General features: G+C 37.1%; 1 protein-coding gene across 21 annotated transcripts in view; it reads left to right on the top strand.

Moving 5' to 3' along the window:
* Positions 1-15,780, top strand: part of ATP11C (ATPase phospholipid transporting 11C (ATP11C blood group)) — a 212,635-nt gene extending 196,855 nt beyond the window's left edge. For 6 of the 21 annotated variants that reach the window (XM_035289143.3, XM_054251233.2, XM_054251232.2 and 3 more), the window contains 4 exons: positions 1,174-1,277; positions 4,174-4,327; positions 10,399-10,503; positions 13,181-15,780. In XM_035289143.3, coding sequence (XP_035145034.1) covers positions 1,174-1,277; positions 4,174-4,327; positions 10,399-10,500 — 360 coding nt within the window. In that variant the 3' untranslated portion in view covers positions 10,501-10,503; positions 13,181-15,780. Of the gene's footprint in view, positions 1-1,173; positions 1,278-4,173; positions 4,328-4,446; positions 4,513-9,625; positions 9,717-10,037; positions 10,076-10,398; positions 10,504-13,180 lie in introns of all 21 variants that reach the window. The other 15 variants (XM_035289151.3, XM_078362673.1, XM_035289149.3 and 12 more) reach the window with 6 other exon arrangements.
* Positions 15,781-23,132: the final 7,352 nt, after the last annotated feature.

Raw genomic sequence — 23,132 nt, 5'->3', positions numbered from 1 at the left:
CTTGAGGAGTCAATTAGCGAATACATATTAAACACTTAGGATGGTGCTCATTACAATAAGGGCTAGTTTTCAGTTTTTATGTCTCATAGTATCCCAATTTGAAATGGGTGCCTCCCCCCTCCTTTTTCCCCCTGTCCTTGTGTATAGCCTAAGGGCCTCCAAATGGCCTTCACAGTGTTTTTCCAGTGTATCTCAAAGACTTACACTCCCTCCTCTTTGGATTAATATTAGTATTATCTTTGTATTCATATTAGTATTTTCCCTAGCAAGCAGAAGAGTAGCAATTCAAGACTGAGCTACATTAACAATGTTATCAATATCCTGTTTATAAATGAGAAACTATAACAGAGAGCTGATGTCCAAGGTGTCACAGCAAGTAACAAAACTAAGACACCATGTCCTCTATAAAAATTAACTACTCTGGGTATTAGCTCATGTTTTAAGCAAGTGAAATAGACCATACTTTTGTTTTTAGATCACATTTAAAAATCCCAGATGCCACAATCTGAAAACATGATTATTCTTGGCAGAAATATGAAGAGATTAAACTCTAACTCAACGTTTTATTAATTTAATGGAATAGATACAGGTTTTGCAATTTGAAAGATACACTACGTAGTCAAACCCATGATTCAGTGCTACATGATGTTAGGTGTATAGAGCCTTTGTATTTAGCGATTCTTGTCTGTTGTGTTGAGCTTTCATGACACCTTTGAAAATTTTTTGGTTTGTCTACCCTTCCTAGGTAGGCATTTCATCTCCTACTTCATTTCAGCAAATCTGCCTCCACCAGCTAGGTCTCCTTTTGCCATCATCTTCCTGGCCGCCATTGCATAAGGACTTGGAATTTGGGCCTCCTAGATATTGCCATTACTTCATTCCTTATCCATTGCCCAGTACTGAGAGATCTGCAGTCCTATACCTACTAGCTACTTAGCCTGATTACACCTCCAGCCTGTACTCCAGAGTTTAGAGGCCTTAGGGCAGAGCTCAACTTTCTCACCCTTGTTCTTTGAAAAACGTGGATTCTGTTTAGTTCCACTCTCCTCTGGATCCCTGGCCCAAGCTAGATCCTCCCATAGGTATCATTGTGTACTAGTTTTCAGATACTGTAGCATATTGCCTGGTGCAATTTGTAACCATCATGAAATCTTTTGTGTTGCATCTTTTCAGCTTGCCTTGGATACCCGATTCTGGACATGGATAAATCACTTTGTGATTTGGGGTTCTTTAGCCTTCTATGTATTTTTCTCATTTTTCTGGGGAGGAATTATTTGGTGAGTAATTGTACATGTGTGAGCAATGTACACTATATATATAAGCATTCATTATACTTTTCAAGTTTTGATTATATAAGATGGCAGATCTTTAATATTAATGGACTGAAGGTTACTTGTTAGCTGGTAATGCTACTGATTTCAGGTAAGATTTTAAATACCAGTATATACACTGCAAGAATCACGCAGAAGACCTCACTTTGGTAACCCCTGTCCAACTCTTTCTATTTGAAGATGTGTAAACATCTCTCCAGTGAAACTAGTTTTTAGCATACCTCTCGTGATTTTCAGAGGAAATATTCATCCTGTGAAGTTTTTACCTGATATATTAGCCAACAGATGCATTATTGTCCATTTGGACCCTGTTTTCTCTTTATAGTATATAACTGTCATTCATGTTACTACACATGTGCTCAATGTATAGGATATATGCTACTTAATACTCAGAGGGTTATGTTTTGAAATCACCATCTCACTGTTTTGGTGGGGGTGTGAAGATGTAGAAAGGCAGGCTCTGCAGCTTGTCCTTAAAGTTCATTTAGTTCATCTTGGTTCAATAGATGTTTGTTCAGAATCAGTTTTGTGCTTGGGACTCTATGGGATAGAGAGATGACTAGACTGTACTCAAGGAGATTAGAGTACATTGAGGGACACACAAGCTGTGATCGGGGAAATTATATATTTGCATCTCCTTTCTTTACTCCTAAAAACCTGTATTTTGTTTTTAAATGTTAAGAGTTTTTCTTTTTTAGTCATGGCTTCCCCTGACAAGGATACCAGCAGTAGAGAGCATGGCCAGAGTAAGCCACACGATAAGATTTCAGGAGTACATATTTTCATTGCTTTGAGCAAAATCTTACATACAAAATATTCTGTTTTATTACACAGATGTGAGGCCTATGTTTATGTCCCTTGAGTTTTAATTAGAAGAAACTTACTATTTGAAAAGCTTTTCAAAAATAAAAACCTTAAGAAATAAAAATATGAGAAACCTAATCATTTATGGAAGTACCAGCTTTAAAAAGTATAATTACAGCATATATTTGGTACCTCTATAGGTAATTGAGAGCAGTGAAGCTGAAAGAAGTCTCTGTTTTCTTGAATAATATACAAGTAAATCAAAGTTATTAAGAACATACCGTATACAATTGTATGTCTGCCCAGAGTACTGTAATTCTGTCTATGAATCTATGTAATCAGCATTTGAACTAATTATGCAAAATTTCTACAAGAATAAAATGTTTCTGGCAAACTCATTTCCAACCCTTTCCACAGTCTATTCCTTATTGATGAAAATAAATCCATTAAATGATTATGATATTGTCACACCTGTTTCTTTTCATTAGTGATACTACAAGTGAAATGTTAATCTATTTTTTTATTTTATTGCCTGAAGTATTATTGTTAAGTAGAGTTGAGTTGAGCCACTACATGAATATAAACTTATAAAGCAACCAGTAAAATGTGACTAGAAACAATGTGAAACTTCAGCTGAATGTGGTCACAATTAATGTATCAGGACATGTTCTACCCTGAGGCATTGAGTCACACCCCTCTTTGGGGTTGGGTAGTGAGAATGATGACTTCCCAGCCCCAAACCACATCCAAAAATAATAGTGTTTGTTTTTTACTGCCCTACGACAAAACTCCGTAGATGACATGGAGGTTAAGAAAAAATACTGGAGACATTAGTCAGAGGGTATGATGCAAAGGAACAACCTGTGACTAGCTACCAGTTGTTACCTGGGCCCCTGTTATGGCTCAGTTAACTGCCTAGAACATTATTCAGGGTGATCTTCAGAATTCAAGTGAGGTAGTCCTGCAGAAGGCTTTTCTGTGTGGCAGACATTTCCCAGAAAGCTTGTGTAGCCCAGGCCTCATAAATTTTTTCACCTCCCTGTTCTTTTATTCCACAATCTAGTTTTCACATAAGTAGAGCCACAAACTCAGTTTTATCATGTTACGTAAGGGTGCATGGACATTAATTTTTAAATGAGAAATCAAATTATCTTCAGCGAGCATGATGTGTCATCTTATAAACAGGAACCATAGTTATCTACCTAGAGCTCTTAATCCTAGGGCAGTCTGTTCTGCATCCTCTCTTTAAGCAGCAACTTCTTCCCCCTCACCTTTGAACAACAATAGCTTCACCAAGTGAGGCTGTCTGTGGTTCAGCTCTGACAGAAGGGAAGGGAAACGGCCGTGCTTCTCAATGGCCACTTAACAATGAAGTGGATGACTTGGAATGAAATCTAACTTCAGAATAAAAGTTCCTCCTGGATTTCTGGATTCTAAGGCTTAATGTCCAATTAGCAATATTCCACTCTGTATCAACCTATTTGGCACACACTGTTAATATATATTTGTAGATGACAATGGTAGATTCCTTCCATTTGAGAGAGACGATAAACTTTTACTGTCCTTTTTATATTTACGTCGTGTTTTTATTGAGGGAGAGTTATAAAAATGTCTTAAATTTCTGAATACAGAACACAAATCCATCTCCATCTTAATAAAACAGCTGAGGAAATAAAATGCTTGTTAGGATAAAAATGAGTCATCATTTCTCTTGAATGCTTTTGAAATACCAGCATTTTCTAATGCACGTAAATAGTCACCGGTTGACAGCTTTAGAGTTGATTGCCTGGTTGTTTTCAAGTCAAATGCATTTTATTATCTTCTTTCTCCTTTGATTATCATTCTTTTTTTTTTTTTTTTTTTTTTTCAAACATTTGGTAAACGAAATTTGTTTACTACTTTTGGGATATTTTAGAGAAAATTATTAATATGTATAAGGAAGATTCTTTTAAAATACAAAGGATATTTCAATTCAACTTCTATTTCATATGACAGGATTTGATTTGTTTTTCCATCATGTATTTTCTTTCTACTGCAGGCCTTTTCTCAAGCAACAGAGAATGTATTTTGTATTTGCTCAGATGCTGTCTTCTGTATCCACATGGTTGGCTATAATTCTTCTAATATTTATTAGCCTTTTCCCTGAGATTCTTCTGATAGTATTAAAGAATGTAAGACGAAGAAGTGCCCGGGTAAGAACTAAGTTTATTTTACAACCTGATTTTTGGAAGGGGCCTCAATATCTGCCATGAACTAAAAACCTGATTTAGAAAATTACATTAGTTACAGCATGTTAAACCCCTCCTTACAGGTTCATCACTTAATTTCCTCTTCTGCATAAAAAGTATAGTAAAAACTTCGTTATCCAATGCAGGTGGTAAGTAGATTCCTTAATAGTGTTCTGTGTGACCTTTAGCAATCCATATGGAGTATCTCATATGCTCCATATGGAATTTTAAAAGGAAAAAATTATTTCATAGCCTAGAATTTTCACATTAGGAATTTCCACACCAACATTTCCACTTTAAACTTAGAAATTTCCCTGTCGGCTGTTTGCAGATTTTTTTTCAGTTGATAAACCAATTTGCTTCTTTCAAACCTTTCCCCTTCCTTTAATTATAGTGCTGCTTAATCTCTGTGTTGCTTCTAGCCCTGTCTGTCCAACAGTATATTTGAACCAAAGAGAATTCCCTGGATGTGGTTTCTACATCCTTACACTCTGGAACACACTCATAAAAATTCAAGGTAGTTTTGTGAGTGTGTTTTTATTTTTCCTATTAAATTGTAAATTTCCTATGGGAATGAGAAGTTATTTTCTTTGCTGCCTCATTATGATATCTTTTAAACGTTTTTTAAAAAGCCTTTAAAGCGCAATAGGGAGATGAGCATGGAAAATAAAACTTTTGGCAGATTTTGACCAACAGGCTAATTAAATATGTCATATTCCTGCCAATAGTAGCTGATTTTGTTAAACGCAACTGTTTCTGTCGTATTGACATCAACTAGATCTTGTAGTTGTAAATACCTCCAAGGCAGTATTTTCAGGTAATATTCTAAGCTATGACTACCTGACCTATTTGATAAATTTGCCAACCAGTTTATCCACAAAACCGTTACATGATGATTTTGGTTTTCCCTATTGAATTGATAGAATCCAGTGGTTGATATTACATAGACATGGGGATCTGAAATGATTAGAGTAGGAAAACCTTCAGTGCTTAGAAATGCAAAAGAGGAGTTTCACATTACAAGTCAGTGTCATCCCCAATCAAAACAAGAGAATTAACATAGGGTACATTGATTCTTCATATGCAAGGCCAGTCAGTGTGTAGTTAGATGGCCAGAATTGTCCTTAACTCCCTGCTTCTGCATGTCTTATGGGCTGGAACTGGACACAATAATGTTAGTTTAGTTAGACTGCTTCACTGTAGTCTGGGGTTTGGTTTTATGATGGAAAAGTAGCATTCAAATACCTGATTATGTCTTAAAATCTGTTGAACAGGGATAAAAACAGGTTGATAGAACAGACTCCACCCAGAATGTCTCAAGTGGCAATTTGCATGAAACCAAATAAAATATGTTGCAATAAGAAATGATTTGGGGCTTTTTATAATAGAGAATTTTCCAAGGAAGGATTTCCAAGTTGCTCTTCCATCCTCCTTATTTGGGAGTACACTTTGGAGTGATCCTAAATGTGTCTTTTATTTGAGGTAACGGAGCTCATGTTAAATAATGGCTCACACCCAGCTACATGGTCTCAAGATGATAGAAAAATCTCAGAAAACAAAACCTTCAAACTTACTTTCTTCCTTATTAGGCCCTCTCTTTAAAAAGTTAGACATTGGCTGGAGGTGACTCTTACATAGACTACTAAATTGTGGGATACTACTAAGCAGTCACAGATAAAGACTTAGAACATTTTCTTTCCATACAGATTCTGAACTTCTGTTGAAAGTATGGAGTTCTGGGACTGCATCCTTTTTTAACTTAGCAGCATAGACTGTTGCCAGGGGTTTAGCAGGAAATTTGTTATGGGTTATGTCCAGCATAGGAGGAATTCTAGTGTCTGTGCTATAGCTAGGCATGCTGATATGCTAGAACAACCAGGAAAAATTTCCATAATCATTTTCATTCATGCAATCATTCATTCATTTATTCCTACCCTTGTTGAACCAATAAACATTTGTTGAACCGCCTGCTGATGAACATCTCTCTTTACATCCAACGTCTGAAAGGCTAAATGGTTTTTCAGAATCTGCGGGATTTCGAGAGTTGCAAATGAGACAAAATGTTGTGGGCACTCAGCAGTGCTGCCTCTTTTTTTTTTTCTTGTAAAAAAATGCAAGAGCAGAATAGTGCAATATGAATGCATAAAGGCCTACTGCAACATGGCAGCCACGGCTCTTCTGTTTACATAAGGCCCTATTTGGCTATATCAAAGAGGCAGAGGCCAACTTCTAAGATAAAGGAGAAAGAGTATGTTACTTTCCCCCAAATATTTTAGTCTTTATGCTCAGTGACCAACAGTCTGACATTCTGTGTGATTTCCTACTTTGTTCAATATTCCTTGCTAAGACATTGGCCTCATTTTAAAGAAAGGCAAAAGATGCAGGATCTGCCCCATATCCTGATAGATCCCCCTAATGGGGTAAAATGTATGTCTCTACCTAGAGTAGTAAGATATCCCTGACTTCAACCAATAAGCATCATGGACACTTTATACATAGCAAGAAATGCGGCATGTCAGCTGCCAATGCTGTTCTTTTATGGGTCTTGGCAACTGCTTTGAGAAGGGGACTTAGCAGTGTGTGGTGAAAATGTCTCTATAGCATTTAAGAAAGAAGCTAAGCTATTTATATTTAACAATTATAACAATTCTGTTCAATTCAGTGTAACTTGCATGAGTTAGCTGCTGTACTAGGTGTTAGTAATTCAGGGATGAATCAGATGTGGCCCTAGCTCACAAGGGAGCTCTCATTCTAGTTAAGTTATAAGGAGCATTCATATGGAATCCTTCTGTAAGCAGGTGTTAAACAGAATAGCAGAATCAATGATATGGCTTGTTTTAACATAATTGAGCTATTGCAAGTCACTACCTCCTGAAGCTTCCATAAAATCGCTAGTATGGCAGCCTCCACTGCAACTGAGTTCTGTTATAATGCTAGTATTGCAAAGAATTACACTGTCTTCAAAAATAGGTTCTCTCAGCTGTTTAACTCAGTTGTAGTTAAGCCATATATCCATCGGCTGTATTTTTAGCAATGAGTTTAATTTTTTCCAAAGTTTCATTATTAAGAATCCTAGAGCTTTTCTTTAGCTTTATCAAGTGACAAAGCTGCATAGCAATGCTGCTCATGGTATATGATGAAACTATCATTGAGCACTGGACAGTAAAACAGCAGGATAACACCTCAAGGGAAACTAAAGTTTAGGATTTTTGTATTTCAAAAAGTTGTGTCCCCGCTAAGCTGTCTGTAAATCAATGAAATATGCCTGGACTTTCTGGCCAAGTAGCAAATACCACTTCTCATTTCCAGTGGAGAAATTTTCCACATATCCTGTGTGAAGTCTTCTCATGTAAGTCTCCTTTTCAAAAAGGAGACTTAACTTAGCCTGCTAGACATAAGAAGACTATAATTTAATGGGAATGCACCCAGCAGCATGGCCATGCTTAGCATGGCATATCAGCACAAACAGGAATAAATACTTTATTATGTAGAGAGCTCTTTCAGAGTGGCAGACAGGGAAGGGAAGAATGTCAATGGTCTGAGCCAAATTTCCAGAGAAAGCACTTTGGAAATTTTGGAGAATATAGTTGAACATTATAATAATGATGATTACTATTATGATTCTTACAGCGTTATATACAACCATGGGTTCAGAGGGCAATAGCCCTGATAGATGGATTAGACAAAAATAAATTTTAATCCTAATGTCGTGGCAATTGAGATGGGCCTTTATCCATTGGCCTCTTTGACATACTGCTAATTGAGCTGGTGTCAAAGCTCTCTAGATGACTGCAAAGGAATGTGAAAATTTCATTCTGTTTTAGCTCATTGTCACCTGTTTTCCCCACCCCACTGCCAGTTGCTAACTATATCATTTTTTTTATTGCTTTAGTTACTCTTTTCATGCTTTCTCCTGCTTTCTGTACTTTCATTTCCTTTATAAAGTAGTTTTAACACCTAATCTATTAACTCCTAAAATTTCTGCTTCGTAGAAATACTTTTATCTCTGATGGTTGGACACAAGTTTTTGAGCACACCAAAACATGCTTACAGTTACAGTCTTGAATAGATAGGTTTGTGCATTAAACACGGGGGTGGGGGAACTTGATATCATGCTAATCTTGTTGCAGGGTTTTTGCCCATAAAGTAGAAGATAGAAACAATTAAAATCTTTTTCTTAGAATCTAAATATTCTCTAGCTTTATCAATTGATAATTTGCATTCTACCAGCATGTCTACCAACTTTCTTCATTTAAGGTAAAATACAAACAAAAAAATATGGTTATCAAAACATGAATAAATTATTTACCTTTAAAAGTTTGTTTATTAGAATCTTGTGGATACATACGTTACTTTAGCTGGTTTCTTTTTCTAAGCCCATTTTAAGTCATAGACGATATGGGTAATCTTTATTAGCAGAGTTGTTTAACTCATCCACATTGTTGACCACTCATCTTCTGTTTTGCTTGGGCAATGCCAAAACTGACTCTGTAAATTTCCTTGCAATTTCAGGCACAGAATCAGAAGGAAAAAAAATAACCTTAGGTTTGCTAGTTAAACTGTATCAATTTTTACTTTTCTGGGTGTTTCAAGGGGAAAAAAATAATACCTTACCTAGGTAAAATTTAGCCTACCTTTCTAAAGAGGACTTTGTAGAAAAAAAGGGAAACCAATCAAATTAGGTTGTAAGAAAGGAAGTTAAGCATTGGTCAGAGGCAAATGGGACTGAAATGTGGTATCAGCAAATGTTTTCCCATTGTTCTTTTTGATTTGATTTTTATCCTGCAGCTGCTTAAGAGCAGTCAGTCCCTTCATATGGTATCTGTGAGGTTGGATAGGGGAGATAATTACTTCAAGATAGCTTGGTGATTGACAGTGGACCCTGGACATAGCTCTTTGACCAGTGGATTTTGAACAAATTTGGATAGTGAATTAATGATTAGAAATAAGTCTTATTTTAATGGGAAGTAGATTTTAAAGCTATTTTATTTAAAATAGTCAATTTTTTCCCATTAACAAAGTAATTTCAAATTGATAAGTAGAGAAATAGTAGATGGCACATAATAATAGACTATTCCTGTCTGACTCTGCTTTTACTTCAGAAAATAATGTCTTCAAAACTAACATATCATTTCGGCTTCAAATTCTCAAGGTTTCTTTTTAAATGTCTTAGATTTGAGAGATTATTTACTTTTTTTTTTGGTTTCTGCATTTCTCTTTTTTCTACTGCAATTTTCCACCTTTTGTGCAATTGTGAACAAGGTAACGAAACGCCTCCCTTCCTCAGGAACATCTACTATCTTCATGCTTTCTCAAACTTCCAGCAATCACAGTTTCTCTTGGAGTGAATAAGGTGATTTCCTTTCTTAATGTACCAACTTGCTTGCATTCTCATTTGCCTGACACCATTTTCTGATTCTTTATGAAAAATTACTTCTCATGACTCATTTTATATCTTCTATTGATACTTAGAGCATTTTGTCATTTTCTTTTAATCATTTGTTTACCTTCCAAATTGTCACACTGAAGAGGAAGTAATTTTTAAAAGCTTGAACTATGGGTCTATAGTCTTCATTGATCCACGATATGCAGTAGCCATGGTGTGTTAGAGCTAGTCTGTTCACCAGGACAGGAATGTTTTGCACAAATATCTCTTTGTTTGATATACTCACAGCACCGGCACAACTCTCAGAGGTGTTCACCAAAAGGATGGTAAGGTTTACTAATCAAACCATATTGATTCATCTTACCATATTACTTACCAGTGCCATTCCAGAAACCCGTTTGCCACATACTACTGTTGTCTGTTACTTCTACCACAAAAATAATTCGAGTTGGAGACTTTCTTAGGCCTTTGAGTGTATTTATTTGAATGTTATACATTTACTATATAGTGTAATCATTTGTATTTTTGGCCAGAATAGTAGTCTATAGGAAATGAATGTTTCTTTTTTCTTTTACCCTTTTTTTTTTTAATTGCCAGGTAGGTTAACCAATTTTCAAATGAGTTAAGTATCTTTGCCTCACTATTACAGAGTAATCTGAGCTGTAGAAGGGCATCTGACTCATTATCCGCCAGACCTTCAGTCAGACCTCTTCTTTTACGAACATTCTCAGATGAATCTAATGTACTGTAACAGGTACCTAGTGTTAAACAAATGGGCTGGCTTTAAAAAAACAGATTAACAGCATTATAAAGAAAAAAATGAAAATATCACTCTCTAATTTCTCTGCTGTTGGTGTGGTGAACTTTACAATATTCTTTGCAAAAATATAAAGATGCATTACTTGGAATATGGGGAAATATGCATTTTTAATTTGCTAAGCCCGTCGAAATGTTAAATATTTTTTAGAGCCAAATGTTGATACAGCATATTTAATTTGTAAGGGGAAAGTTGTCATGACAGGACCATCTTGTGAAAATGTTTCTTAATGTTGATCAGGAAATATAACTTCTATTTATAGAGATCATTTGGGAAATTAAAAATAAATATTCCAAAATTGCATCTGTATAACATCAAGTCAATTTAGCATTGCATGTTTTCTTGGGAATTATGTGAAAATAACTAAATGTGTTTGTTCCTTCATGTGCTGTGTCTGTGTGTTTGCAGGTACTGTATAGACTTACATCCTTGTAAATGTCTGGTCCCCTAATAGATACCAATGAACCAGTCTAATCATAACTTTTCTAATGTCAAGTTTTATTCAAGCTAAATGTTTCAACTTTCAGAGGTAAAATCTTCTGTAGCCATTCAGGGGGATCCTTGCCTAATTATATAAAATGCTTTGTAATTAATATTTCAAAAAATGATTAAATTCACTTTATATTATTTCACTTACCCCCAAAAAGTATTTGGGAGGAAATGATTTACTATGGGAGGGACCCTTGAACTCAGAATGACTCCTTATGTGTAGTCTGTATTTCCTTCAGTGGGGGCCTTTAACAACCCATACCTCTGGAGGTCTTTTATCCATCCATAGAAATTCAGAGTAATTCATGAATGAGGCTTCCAAGCTTCTCAGCTTGGAAACAATTCTACACAGCTTAGAGCGGGGCCATCTTTCATGCATGCATAAAAATTAATGATCATCATGAATAAAATTGTGGGTTAGTTCACTTTGAAGCTAATAATTGTGGGTCCACCGCATAGGCCTGTATTTTTTCATTAGCTGTCAACTCCACCACCCTCTGGCAAAGAATATAAGTTAAACTAATAAATTGAATCCATTGGTTCTCCTGTCTCCTAGAGTTCATCACAGTCTGTATCTGCACTGTTATTTTAGAGGCAGGCTCATTTTGCCAAGTTAGCATCTTTTTACCCATTTTTGAACAACTTACCTGCATATGTTTTCCCATAGTAGTGAATCTGCTTCACAAGTAGCCTTCAAATTCTTTGACCCCTTTGTCCCAGATTGCTTTGCTCTAAGCTGTGTGATGCATTTTAGCTATATTGTTTCTGGTTAATTTTGTATCCCCCTGGATTGCTCTCTTTAGCTTGGTCTGTGGTTTGGGGGACTGGGCTGGATAGAAGACACTGCTATTGCTTTTGACCTCTTCAGGGCCTTATCTCCTACAATGTATACCATAGAACTGAGGAAGTATTTTTTTAAAAACAATTGTCTTATTTTTAATGTAGTTATTTCTTCCAGAAATAGATTTTCATGTGGCATTATTTCTCCTCCAGGGACAATAATTAGCAGTTAGTTTAGGCATCTAGTATGTCCCTTGGTTGGTAAGAAAACTACCTAACTACTCACTCAATGTGAGTTACATTCTCAATATGAATAGGCAACCTTATTTTGGTTAGAGTCACCATGACCCCCTGCAGAGCTACCTGAAAACCTACTAGTGGTTCTGGAGAATGTGGAACATAAATAGAAATGGAAGGTATTCTAATGAACTTCTAGTCCAACCATGGCAAAGGAGGTGTCCCAGAATGGGAAGAAAATAGCATACTACTTAAGACGTTCCACTACTCAGGTTCAAAAAGATTGAGTTTTAGGGTGGAGAATCAGTTAGGCTCCCTGTTTTGACATACGACTTCCATTTCTTACCATACTTGACTTACACTTGATGATCAGTTTGTCTGTCATGCACTGTCCTGATAATAGCATTTGATGATGTTTAGAGTACAGAGAAGAATCTACAGACTTGTTAGGGAAACATCCATGGTTTCTCTTCCAAAAAGATGAAGCATAAGAAAAAACGGAAGAATCAGTTGACTCATACATGTGTGATCTACCAAAAGGAAAATTAACTTCCATATTGTAGGGGGGCAACGTGCTTCTTTCAGTAAAAAAGAAGAGTATTTTCACAATAATCTTCCAAAGCTGAATATATCTTTAGACTTCCTCTATCACAATTAACACATCAAGAAAAAAACAGTAATCATTCATTAAACATTTCCTGAGCATCTGCTGTGTGGCAAAAACTATATACTAGGTGCTGGAGATAGAAGATAAATAAAACGTTACTGTTTACAAGGACCTCCCAGCCTAGAGGAGAAGGGATCATAGCAAGGTAAACCGCTGCTATGGTAGATAATCCTAGAGGTAGAAAGTATTAGGAGAACCCTGGAACAATCCAAAAGCAAAAAGCAAGCCTGAATCTATTCAGCTGACAAATGAAGGATTAAAATCTGGTTATAGTGTCACTCTTTTTTTCCCCTGCATGTGAATAAAACTTGGCACTTTGTTAAGACAGTTGCTTTACTCTCCTAACAAAATTTACTACTTGATTTACTTCTGAAAATGCTAAACAGATGGTTTCACATTATTATTAAAATCTTTTAAATCTCTATATTTTACATTTTTCAGAATCTGAATCTTGAACTGCCTGTGTTATTGTCCTACAAGCATACTGACAGTGGTTACAGCTAAAACAGAAAGTATGAAGAAACAACTACAAAAAGTTATCATCTCAGGATACTCGATATGCAGCACACTAAACCACTCTCATGTCTAGAGTTCACAATAAATGTTCATTAAAATACCAAATGATTCTCTTAAGCATTTATAATTATTGTAAGTAGCCTTTATGGCCAAAGCTGTAAGTTAAGAATTATATGAAAGTTGAAAGCAAGGATACTTAGAATTCTGGCTTTAGACAGAATAATATAACTATCAAATGGGTGCTCTTTTAACCCATGAACTTTGTGAATGGATTTAAATACAATAGTATAAAGTAGAAGTTATGCAATGAGAATGAATAGATTTTGCTAGTACTACTTTTTTTGCCTGGCAGAAGAAATAGACTATTTGGATCACATTTCTTGTTCCTCCTGAATGATCATCTTAAACTTTTTTTTTTCAAAAGTGCATAAGGAATACTTGAAAATACAGAAGGACTAAATAGTATCAATGTATCAGACAGAATAGTTAATCCCTTCTGTTTACCCACATGCTACTTATGTCTTGGTAGAATATTCTTGCCAAAAAATACCTTGAACACTTAGGTGGAAAGTGTTAATTTACGGGTATTTTTGTGGAAATATAAAAAAGATTGTTTTTTTTTTTTGTTCTTCTGAATTATACCCCACTTATGGGTGTAAGGCTACTAGACTTGAAAATAAAATATAAAACATTTCCAATCACTTAGTAGCCCCCCAAAGTAGGAAATAAACAGATTTTTCCAGTGTCGATTTTACTGGGATCTGCAGTAAGGTGGTTTAAACCATAGTCATATAAAAATAAAGGTCATTCTGAACATCGGCCTTTTATAATTTTATGTGAAAAGGAAAAGGAATCGCTTAAACTGTTGACGGTTTTTATTTGAAAGAGATTGCATTTATGCATATATGCAGTGCTTTTTCTTAAAGTTGGCCAATTTGGAAAGGGGGAAGGATCCATCCCAAAACAGTGATTCAGCTTACAGAGCCATGACTGTGAAAAAATGAATGTTGTCTCTTAGTTAACTTGGACAGGGCAGTGGTCTAACTCTAAACCATGAGATTGACCTTGGTAAAGTTTTTGACTAGCTGAACTAGAAGGAAGGTGTAGCCTTCTAATTAGTTCACTTGAAACATAAATGTGAAATGTCTTCATTCAATGTTAAACACACAGTTTTTTAGATATAAGTGACCATATTTATTTGACTGCTGGTTTTTTTGGGATCTTTCTGGCATGCCTGTACTATTAATGTTTATATTGTACCTTGATTTGGAAAAGTATTGGAGTTAAGATGTATTATATTTAATATAGTCCATGTGGCACATTTGATTCTTCCACATATATTTTGTGTTAATGTTTAGATATGATTTCTTTCTAAATTCTAGAAAAGACCATAATTTCAGTTATCAGAAACCATTCCATCATTATGGACCCTTTTTCATTATTTCATTTGTTCTCATTTATCAGTATTATTTTTGAGCATTTTGTTACATGTCATTCACAACTTACCTAAGTGCGCTGTGTTCTGGTAGCCCGTATTTGAGGTAAGCTGCTGAAAACAAAGTCTCTGTATTCTTTGCCTATTCCAAAGAGCTAAAAAGTCTACCCAGGAAAACTTTTGATATTTTGTGTTTGTGTTCTTGTTCTTATGGTTGTTGTTACTATATTATTATTGTTGTTGTTTTACATAAAATCTATGGGAACTGTGAATACAGACGAGAGCCACAGTAGAGAGGCTTGTTTAATGCAGTACCATTAGAGGGTTCACAGAATAATCTAGTAGAAAAATAACTGGTTACATGTAAAATTCAGCCCAGCCAGAGAGAAAGACTAAAAGTAAGGGGGATTTAGAGTTATATCTCAGTTATGCATTACATTGTAACACTGCAGCTCAAATTCAGAATGGCAATGATACATGATATCATGGCCTAGATCCTTGAGAGGAACCTGGCTTTCCTTTTTAAAAGATATTTTTTTGAAGAGGAAAACAATGGCCAGTGTGGGGTTAGCAGATTGAAGAACTGAAACAAACCATGCAGTATTCCTAGCACTACAATGTAATCACCCTATTTGTAACAGAGAAAGGAGAAAAAATTTAATAATAGGATCATATACCTATAATTTGAATAATTTTGAGCTATCAAAATGTCTTTGTAATTTTCACAACTGTTGTTCATTGTTTGACAATGTTACTTACCAAACTGAAAACATTCATTCCATATCTACTACATATACACCAGCAACAGTAAAAATGTAAGCCTAACTTTGCAAAATTCATAATAATTTAGTGATGGAATTTTTTAATAACATGCAGTACATAAATATGCAGGTTTTATGCGTGTTGACAAAATCATTTTTGAGCTTGCAAAATGGGACTGCAATGTTACATTTTTCACTTAAGCAATTTTTTACATCTGTGTAGTTGCTTTCTAAAATGAATGTGAATGCCATCTTTTATGACTGCAACTTGCCTTTTCCATTACAGAAATTTTTGTTTGATGTAATCAATAAACTTTGGTATGATATGATTGATTATTTCAGCCTCTTTTTTGGAAAGGTCTCAGTTTGACATTAATACAGAAGCAATTTGGTGATGGGAGAGAAGTTTCTAGTTTCTTCTTCAGCTGGTATTTTATGGCAATACCTAGTTGGGGAGGGTAAGATACGTGTTAGGAGTTTTTAATGAGACTGTATCTTGTTACTGTATAACTAAAAGTCCAGCCAAATCAGCAAGTACATAATGAAAGTCTACTTTGTGCTTGGCAGTGTGCTTGATGCCACCCATGCATTGAAGGTAGTCTATGTATGGTCTGTGTAGTCTGTTTCTTCAACCCACTGAACCCATTTGATTCTTAAGTAATCAAACACGAAGGGATTTTGCAGTAGCTTGAAACTTGTTCCAAAGATGTATGCGTACACACCACTTTCCTACACCTCTTACATTGCTCAGCCTGCAAACAATACCTAGTGAAAGTCCTCTTTCTTGAAAAACCTCACTGTCCTTGACTGCCAAGAAACAAAAGTTGCTCCACTGAAACTGGTCTCATTGCATTTCTACATTTCATTCTCTATGTTTTGGTAGTCTTGTAGTCCTGTTGGTCTTTGATCTTTATTTGGTGTGTATTTTCTTTTTCATTAAGTGGAAAATGAAGTGAAACCTGAATTAAAGCATCAGCTTTGCCACATTTCTCTCTTAATCCTTTTTCTTCTCACCTATAAGACTGTGTGTGGCAGGGCAAATAAGGAAAGGGATCAAAATTGCTTTGTAAAATGTGACTTGCTATTCATATGTAGGCATTGTTATTTTTATATTAAGGGTATTTTATTAATTTTTTAATGAATAGTTGTCATTTACCACATTTTCACAGATGTCTTACGTGATTTTTAGCTTATTGAAGTTAGTTTAAGCTTCCTTCTCTTCCCCTATCCAGCCTTAATGGGGAGCTCCCCCTTATCCTCACTGCTTAGTCTGCCCACAGTGGGCGGATACAGTGAATATTGTGAGGATCTGAGTGGTTTGGCCCCTTCGGCAAGAAGCACAGGTGGAGGTTAAGGGCTGAGGTTATCACTGTGGTTATTCAGTGAACGTGTCTATGGGTGAAGTGCTGGCTGCATACTAATGAAGCCTGAAGGCCTGTATTCTGAAAATGGTTGTCAGGGGGAAAATGTGGGCTTAATTATTTTGTAATTTTTAAAAAATTAATTAGACAAATTTTTAGCAACAACTGATGGGCAAGAAAACATGGGCTCAGTTCCTAGTGCATAGACCTGTTGTGCTAAAGAAATGTTATAGCATGGATCAAGCAAGTCCTCATCACATGGGCCTGGGAAGTAAGTGCTCAGGCCGGTGACTGAGAGGAACAGTGCACTCATGCTAGGCCAGAATTCCTGCTGGCATTGAGTCTTTGGCCTTGGCTGTTTGGGCAGGGTTGAGCAAAGGATGTACATAACTAAAATACCTGTTGCTGCTTTGGTCTCTTCGTCAGTTGGCAAAACCCAACTCCTCACATCAGCTAACACTTAAATAGCATTTAATATGTGCCAGGAACTATTCTAAGCACTTTACACATATTTATTCCTTTAGTAATTCCAATAACCCGAAGAGATAGTTACTGATGTTTCTTTATCTGACAGATGAAGACACTGAGTCCCAAAACTACTCAAAGTTACACGGTCTGGTGGAGCGAGAGTTTGAACCCAGGTATTCCGATAGAGTCTGTGAACTTAATTAGGACACTATATTTCTATTCTTATACCACCCCTGCTGGCATGAATAAACAAATCATAAAAATGTTAGTATTAACCTTGAGAAAACAGCCAAACCAAAATTGAGGGATATCCTGCACAGTAAGTGGCTTCAAAATTACGAAGATCATGAAAGAGCAAGACTGAGTAACTCTCAGATAAAGGAAACAACTAAAACTGTATTGTGAAAACTAACTGTGGCATCTGATCTTGGCCCAGAAATTGAACATAAGTGGGGTAATTAGTGAAGTTTGATTACAGTATTTAGTTTATATAATATATATGCAATGTATCAATGTTTTCTGATAATTTGAAATTATGCTATAATTGCATATGATATATTTTGGAGAGTCCAAGTGGGGAGTATATGAGAATTCTTTGCACTATTTTTGCAACTTTGAAGTGATTTCAGAATTTTAAAACTGAAACAATGAAGCTTAAAAGTATTAATGGGAAAAAAGCATTAAGTTAAGCTGTTATAGAAGACTAATTAGCTAACATCTGCATAGCACTTTATGGAATGCTTTTGTATGTACCTTCCTTAATTTTCACAACCGTCCTATGTAGAGATGATTGAACTCCAGATACTTAACAGATTAACTGAGGTTCAGATAAGTTAATTATCGTGCTGATCTCTCAGGACTGAACTCAGGTATGACCCATGTGTTTCCTGCTATACTACACTTTGCAGTTTGTCTAGGACTCTTAAAGCGTTCCCTGTTGGATTCTGAAATGATCAAAAGGCAGGTGTTATTGCAGTCATTTTTATGTGTGTCCATCAGATGCAGTCAGATACAACCATAGATAGAACCATGGACAGGAGTCGTGTCATTGCTCTTAGAGTTGAAGTGAGTGCCTGAGAATGACCCAGGCCTAGGTTTTCCTTTTCCCCTGTTCATCTAGTTCGATGCTGCTGAACTGGGCCTAGCACCAATACTTATTCAGGTATTTTCCAAGGCAAGTTTCAGCTTCCTGCCCCTGCTTGCCACCCTTGGAGTGAGAATACAAGAACACTTCCTCAACTTTAATAATGAAATTAATACAAGGAATTGATTGCACAAGTAATATAGCTGAACAGCCAATTGGGGATTCTGTGAAGCGGCCCAGAGATTAGAAAGAGGCAGAGGCCAGAACCATCCTTAGGTTGTGGGGACAATAGGAGCAAATGGACTTCTGGAGCCTATGACCTGGACATTTGGCAGAAGTTGGAGTCATTGTGGGCCTATCTGGAGTGGCTGGTGCCACAGCAGAGCCATAGCCACTATTGGAGATGCAGCCTGAGGTAGAAATACCCTGGCTTCTGTCCCCCAGCCTTCAGTCTGCCTTGTATTGGCTGGACCCTGCTAACATGGAGGCCTGAGAAACAATACAAAACAGAGCAACGAAGTGCAAGGAATGAGGGTAAAGAGGCTGAGAACTAGCACATCAAGGATTTAAGGAGTCAGGCTCGAATTTAATACTCTGTGTATAAACATAAAGGTGAAACTTTAATCGGCTAGAATTCAGCCCCTTTATAAATGTCATTTATGTATCCCATATGAAGAAAATAAATGTGGAAAAACAAATTTGAAGTCACTCCTGCAACATATTTAGTGCAAAACTGATGATAATTTTTAATGGATGCTTGGATTAATGGAAATAGAAGGTCCTTGTATAATTCAACCTTCTTAATTGGTAATAAAGACACTTGGCATTTAAAAAAGATCTAAATAAAGGAGTTAGCATATGATTTCATAGATATATGACATTTACCTACATCATACTCAAAATTCAAGAATAATTCAGGGTCTGGATAAAAAGCTGCAATATTAAGTGCAAAGGAAATGACTTTCCTTCTCTTCATTCTTCTGCCTCCACTCATGAAATAGAAACTGTCTCCCTGCAGGAAGCATGTGAAAGAAGGTTTCTGCCTTCCACTTCTCAATTAGCTGACTGGTGAGACTGGAGGAAGGGGTTACTCCATATGTGTGCTTCAGCCCCACTTGGGCCCTTCCTCTTTCAGAACTGCCAGCTTGCAGGGTGTTCGCCTTCCTTTCTCCCTTCCCAAATCCTCCATCCAGTATGCTCACTGTGGGAAAGGAACCAGACTGGCTGGTTGGAGGAGGTGGCTCTAGTTTTCTAGCCACTCAGTCTGTGATTAAATGGATAAATTCAATTTGCTGGGGAAGGAATGGGAATTCATTTTGGCCTCAGACTAGGCCAAGTTTTAGAATGCATCTTTGCAAATAATAGATTGCTATTTTGTCTGCTTCAGGCACTGCTGTATTCTTAGTACCTAGAGCAATGCTGGGAGAGCATAATGTTTAAAAACATTTGTCGGATACACAAATTCTATCTCTGATGTCTGGCCTATTTCTTGACTGGCTTTGAACTCTGAGTGGGGAGAGATACGACAATTAACCTATGGGACATTTTCCCCTTTACATTCTCTATATTCAAACAGATGGCCAACCTCATGCTCATTACTTTAGGAGAAATATTAATATAGCACCAGGAAAGCATAAGATTGCCTGCAGAGCTTCTTGGCTTTTCTTTTCCATAGGCAGATAATTAAGAATGTAAGTTTGCAGGGGAGAGGGAAAAATGGATGTTATGGTCATAGAGTGTCTTGGAACTACATGATTACAGAAGCCTTTCCTCAAATTAGAAAAACAGGATGCTTCAGGCTGCAGGGAGGAGAAATGATAAAGGATCTTTGAGTGCAAAGATCAGGTCGGACCAATGTTCTGCTGAGCAGCACCTTCAGGGAAACAAGAACAGAGAGGACAATAGAGGGATGCATAGAGGCAAACAGCATCCCAGCCAGCATTGGCAGAAAACATACCCTGACATGGTAGGAACACAGCACAGCTTCTGGCCCTAGAACACATGATGCAGATAGGGATAATGGACCTCTTGAATGATAATGTGTGTGGATGATGATTAAAGATAAGACAGGTGTCCTCCGTCTCCAACACCTTGACGCTGCATTAGCTCCAAGAACCAAAGAACAACCCTAGCAAAAGGGGCACCCTAGGCCAGATAATTTTCATTCATACATTCACTAGTTCATTTATTTAGATACCTCTCCAGAATGGGAGCTAGGCAGGGTTCAAATTTAGTTTAATTTTTTAAATGTTTATTGAGTGCCTTCTCCCACATTTTCTGCATTTCTTAACAGCTGCCTTCAATATTATTTTTAAAGCATTGTCTCTTTTGTCCTTCTCTGTCAATTTCTACATGGTTGGATTTGTTAAACAACTGCAATTATTCTTTGGGGGCAATAAATTTTCTTCTTCATGTCATTTGAGTGGAAGTCTTTAGAATGTGCTGCACTCATCTCTGCCTTCATATGCAGAAGGCACAGAATACCACCTCACCTCAATAATGCTGAGTCATCATTATGGATATCCACTAAAGTACAGTAGTGCCAGCTTTTCTGTGTCTTCACACTGCTTAGATTTAGAAGGATATCGTATTTCTTGTCAGCTCCCTTGCTTTCATCGTCAATATTAATTTTTGTTACACCTATTGGTCCACGTCTACCTTCTTCCTATTGACTTCCCCCACAGATTTTTAAAAATTATAGCATGTAACTGACTGAAAATCCAGAGTAGTATATCAGAACCTAGTGTATACTTTTGGACTGTACTGCACTCTCAGGGTAGTGCCCTCTTCTTCCCACCCCAAAGCCCCAGGAACCATGTAAAAACCTCTGCAGCTGGCTCGGTAGTCATTGGTTCAAGATATTCCTCTACACCTCTCTGACCTGCTTCCTGTGTTGAGCCTCTTATGCGCGGAATTCCAAAGAGCTAGACTTGTTGGCCTTCCCATTTATCTTCCCCTTTTGTGGAGACTCCACAGGACACTGCTAATCTTTTTGCCTTTGCCTCCATGCTCCACAGCCTAACAACCCAGGCCGTCTCCGTCTCCCAGGATGCTGCAGACCAGCCCTCCAGCTTGTCTTTCTCTTCAGAAAGGAAGAACAGACACTATATACAAAATGATGAGGGATAGGCTCTGAGCGAGGAGGCCCTAAGGATTTTTCTGAATGAACTTCATGGGCTTTAATGCATAGGCTTTGGCACCAACCATTTTATCTGCTCAGAAATCTGATTCTTTAGGGTGTTTGTGATAGTTAATATTGCCTGGTAAGTGATTTCTGAGGAGTACTTTGACAGTGAATTGTATAATTTGCTAAATTCAGATATGGCAAAGGGTCACTATTGTGTAGAGGAAACAGCAAGATATGGTGGAAAGAGTAATAGAAGCAAGGGGATCTGAGTTCAATTTTTAGCTCACCCATGAACAGGTTATATGACTTTGGGCAAGTCACAATCTCTCTCAATCTCAGTGCTCTAATCTGTAAAATGGGGGTATACTACATTTCTACAGAGAGACAGAACTGAGAGGAGGGGGTGGCATGGAAAGGAGATTCACAGGGAAATTGGCTCCGGTGATTATGGAGGCTGAGAAGTCTCACAACAGGCCATCTACAAGCTGGAGAACAAGGAAAGCCAAGTGGCATGGTGCAGTCCAAATCCAAAGGCCTCAGAACCAGGGAGGCCAATGGTATAACTCTCAGTCTGAAGCCATAAGCCTACAAACCTAGTGAGCCATTGGTGCTAGTCTTAGAGTCCAAAGACCAGAAAACCTAGAGTTGTGATGTCCAAGAACCACAGATGAAGGGTATTCCGACTCCAGAAGAAACAAAGTGAATTCTTTCCTCTGCCTTTTTGTTCTGAGCCCTGAGCAGACTGGATGATGCCCACCCACATTGGATAAGGGTAGATCTTCCTTACTCAGGTACACTGGTCCTAATGCCAATGTCTTCTAGAAGCGTGCTCACAGTACCCAGAAATAATGCTTTACCAGTTACCTGCAGTGTGGAAAGACTTAGATCATGCATGTTGAAACGGCACAGGCCAGGCGCAGAGGCTCACGCCTGTAATCCCAGCACTTTGGAAGGCTGAGACAGCAGATCAACTGAGTTTGAAACCAGCCTAGCCAACACAGTGAAATGCCATCTCTACTAAATATAAAAATTAGCCAGGCGTTGTGGCGGGCACCTATAATCCCAGCCAGTTGGGAGGCTGAGGCAGGAGAATTGCTTGAACCCAGGAGGTGGAGGTTGTAATGAGCTGAGATTGAGCCACTGCACTCTAGACTGGGCAACAAGAGCAAAACTCTATCTCAAAAAAACAAAACAAAACACCTAGCACAGATTTTAGCTTTAGCATATACTAGACACTCAGAAATTGTAAAACACCTTAACAGTTTTATTAAACCATAAAATAGGAAACGACCAAAAATAAAAAATCAGTGCTCTCCTAAAGCATCCAACTTAACCCTCTAATTTTACATAGAAGAAAACTGAGGTGCAAAGAAGGGGCGATGCTATGTCCAGAGTCACATAACCAATTAACTACAGAGGCAGGACCAGATGTTATGTCTCTGAAAATAGGAAACGGTACTTTTCCCCTTTTCAAATATTTCCAATGTTCTGAATTTCTATAATCAACAGCCGTCAGTTTTTTCTTCTGTTTTACTTTCCACTGGCTAAGCCCAATTTTGCCTCCTGAAGCAACACAAAGCAAGATTACTTCCTCTTTGACAAGACAGCTTTTCACATATTCCAAGATTACCCTCATGTTCA

The sequence above is a fragment of the Callithrix jacchus genome, chromosome X (assembly GCF_049354715.1).
Source record: "Callithrix jacchus isolate 240 chromosome X, calJac240_pri, whole genome shotgun sequence".
Taxonomy (NCBI): Eukaryota; Metazoa; Chordata; class Mammalia; order Primates; family Cebidae; genus Callithrix; species Callithrix jacchus.
This window is presented reverse-complemented; position numbering and strand designations above follow the sequence as displayed.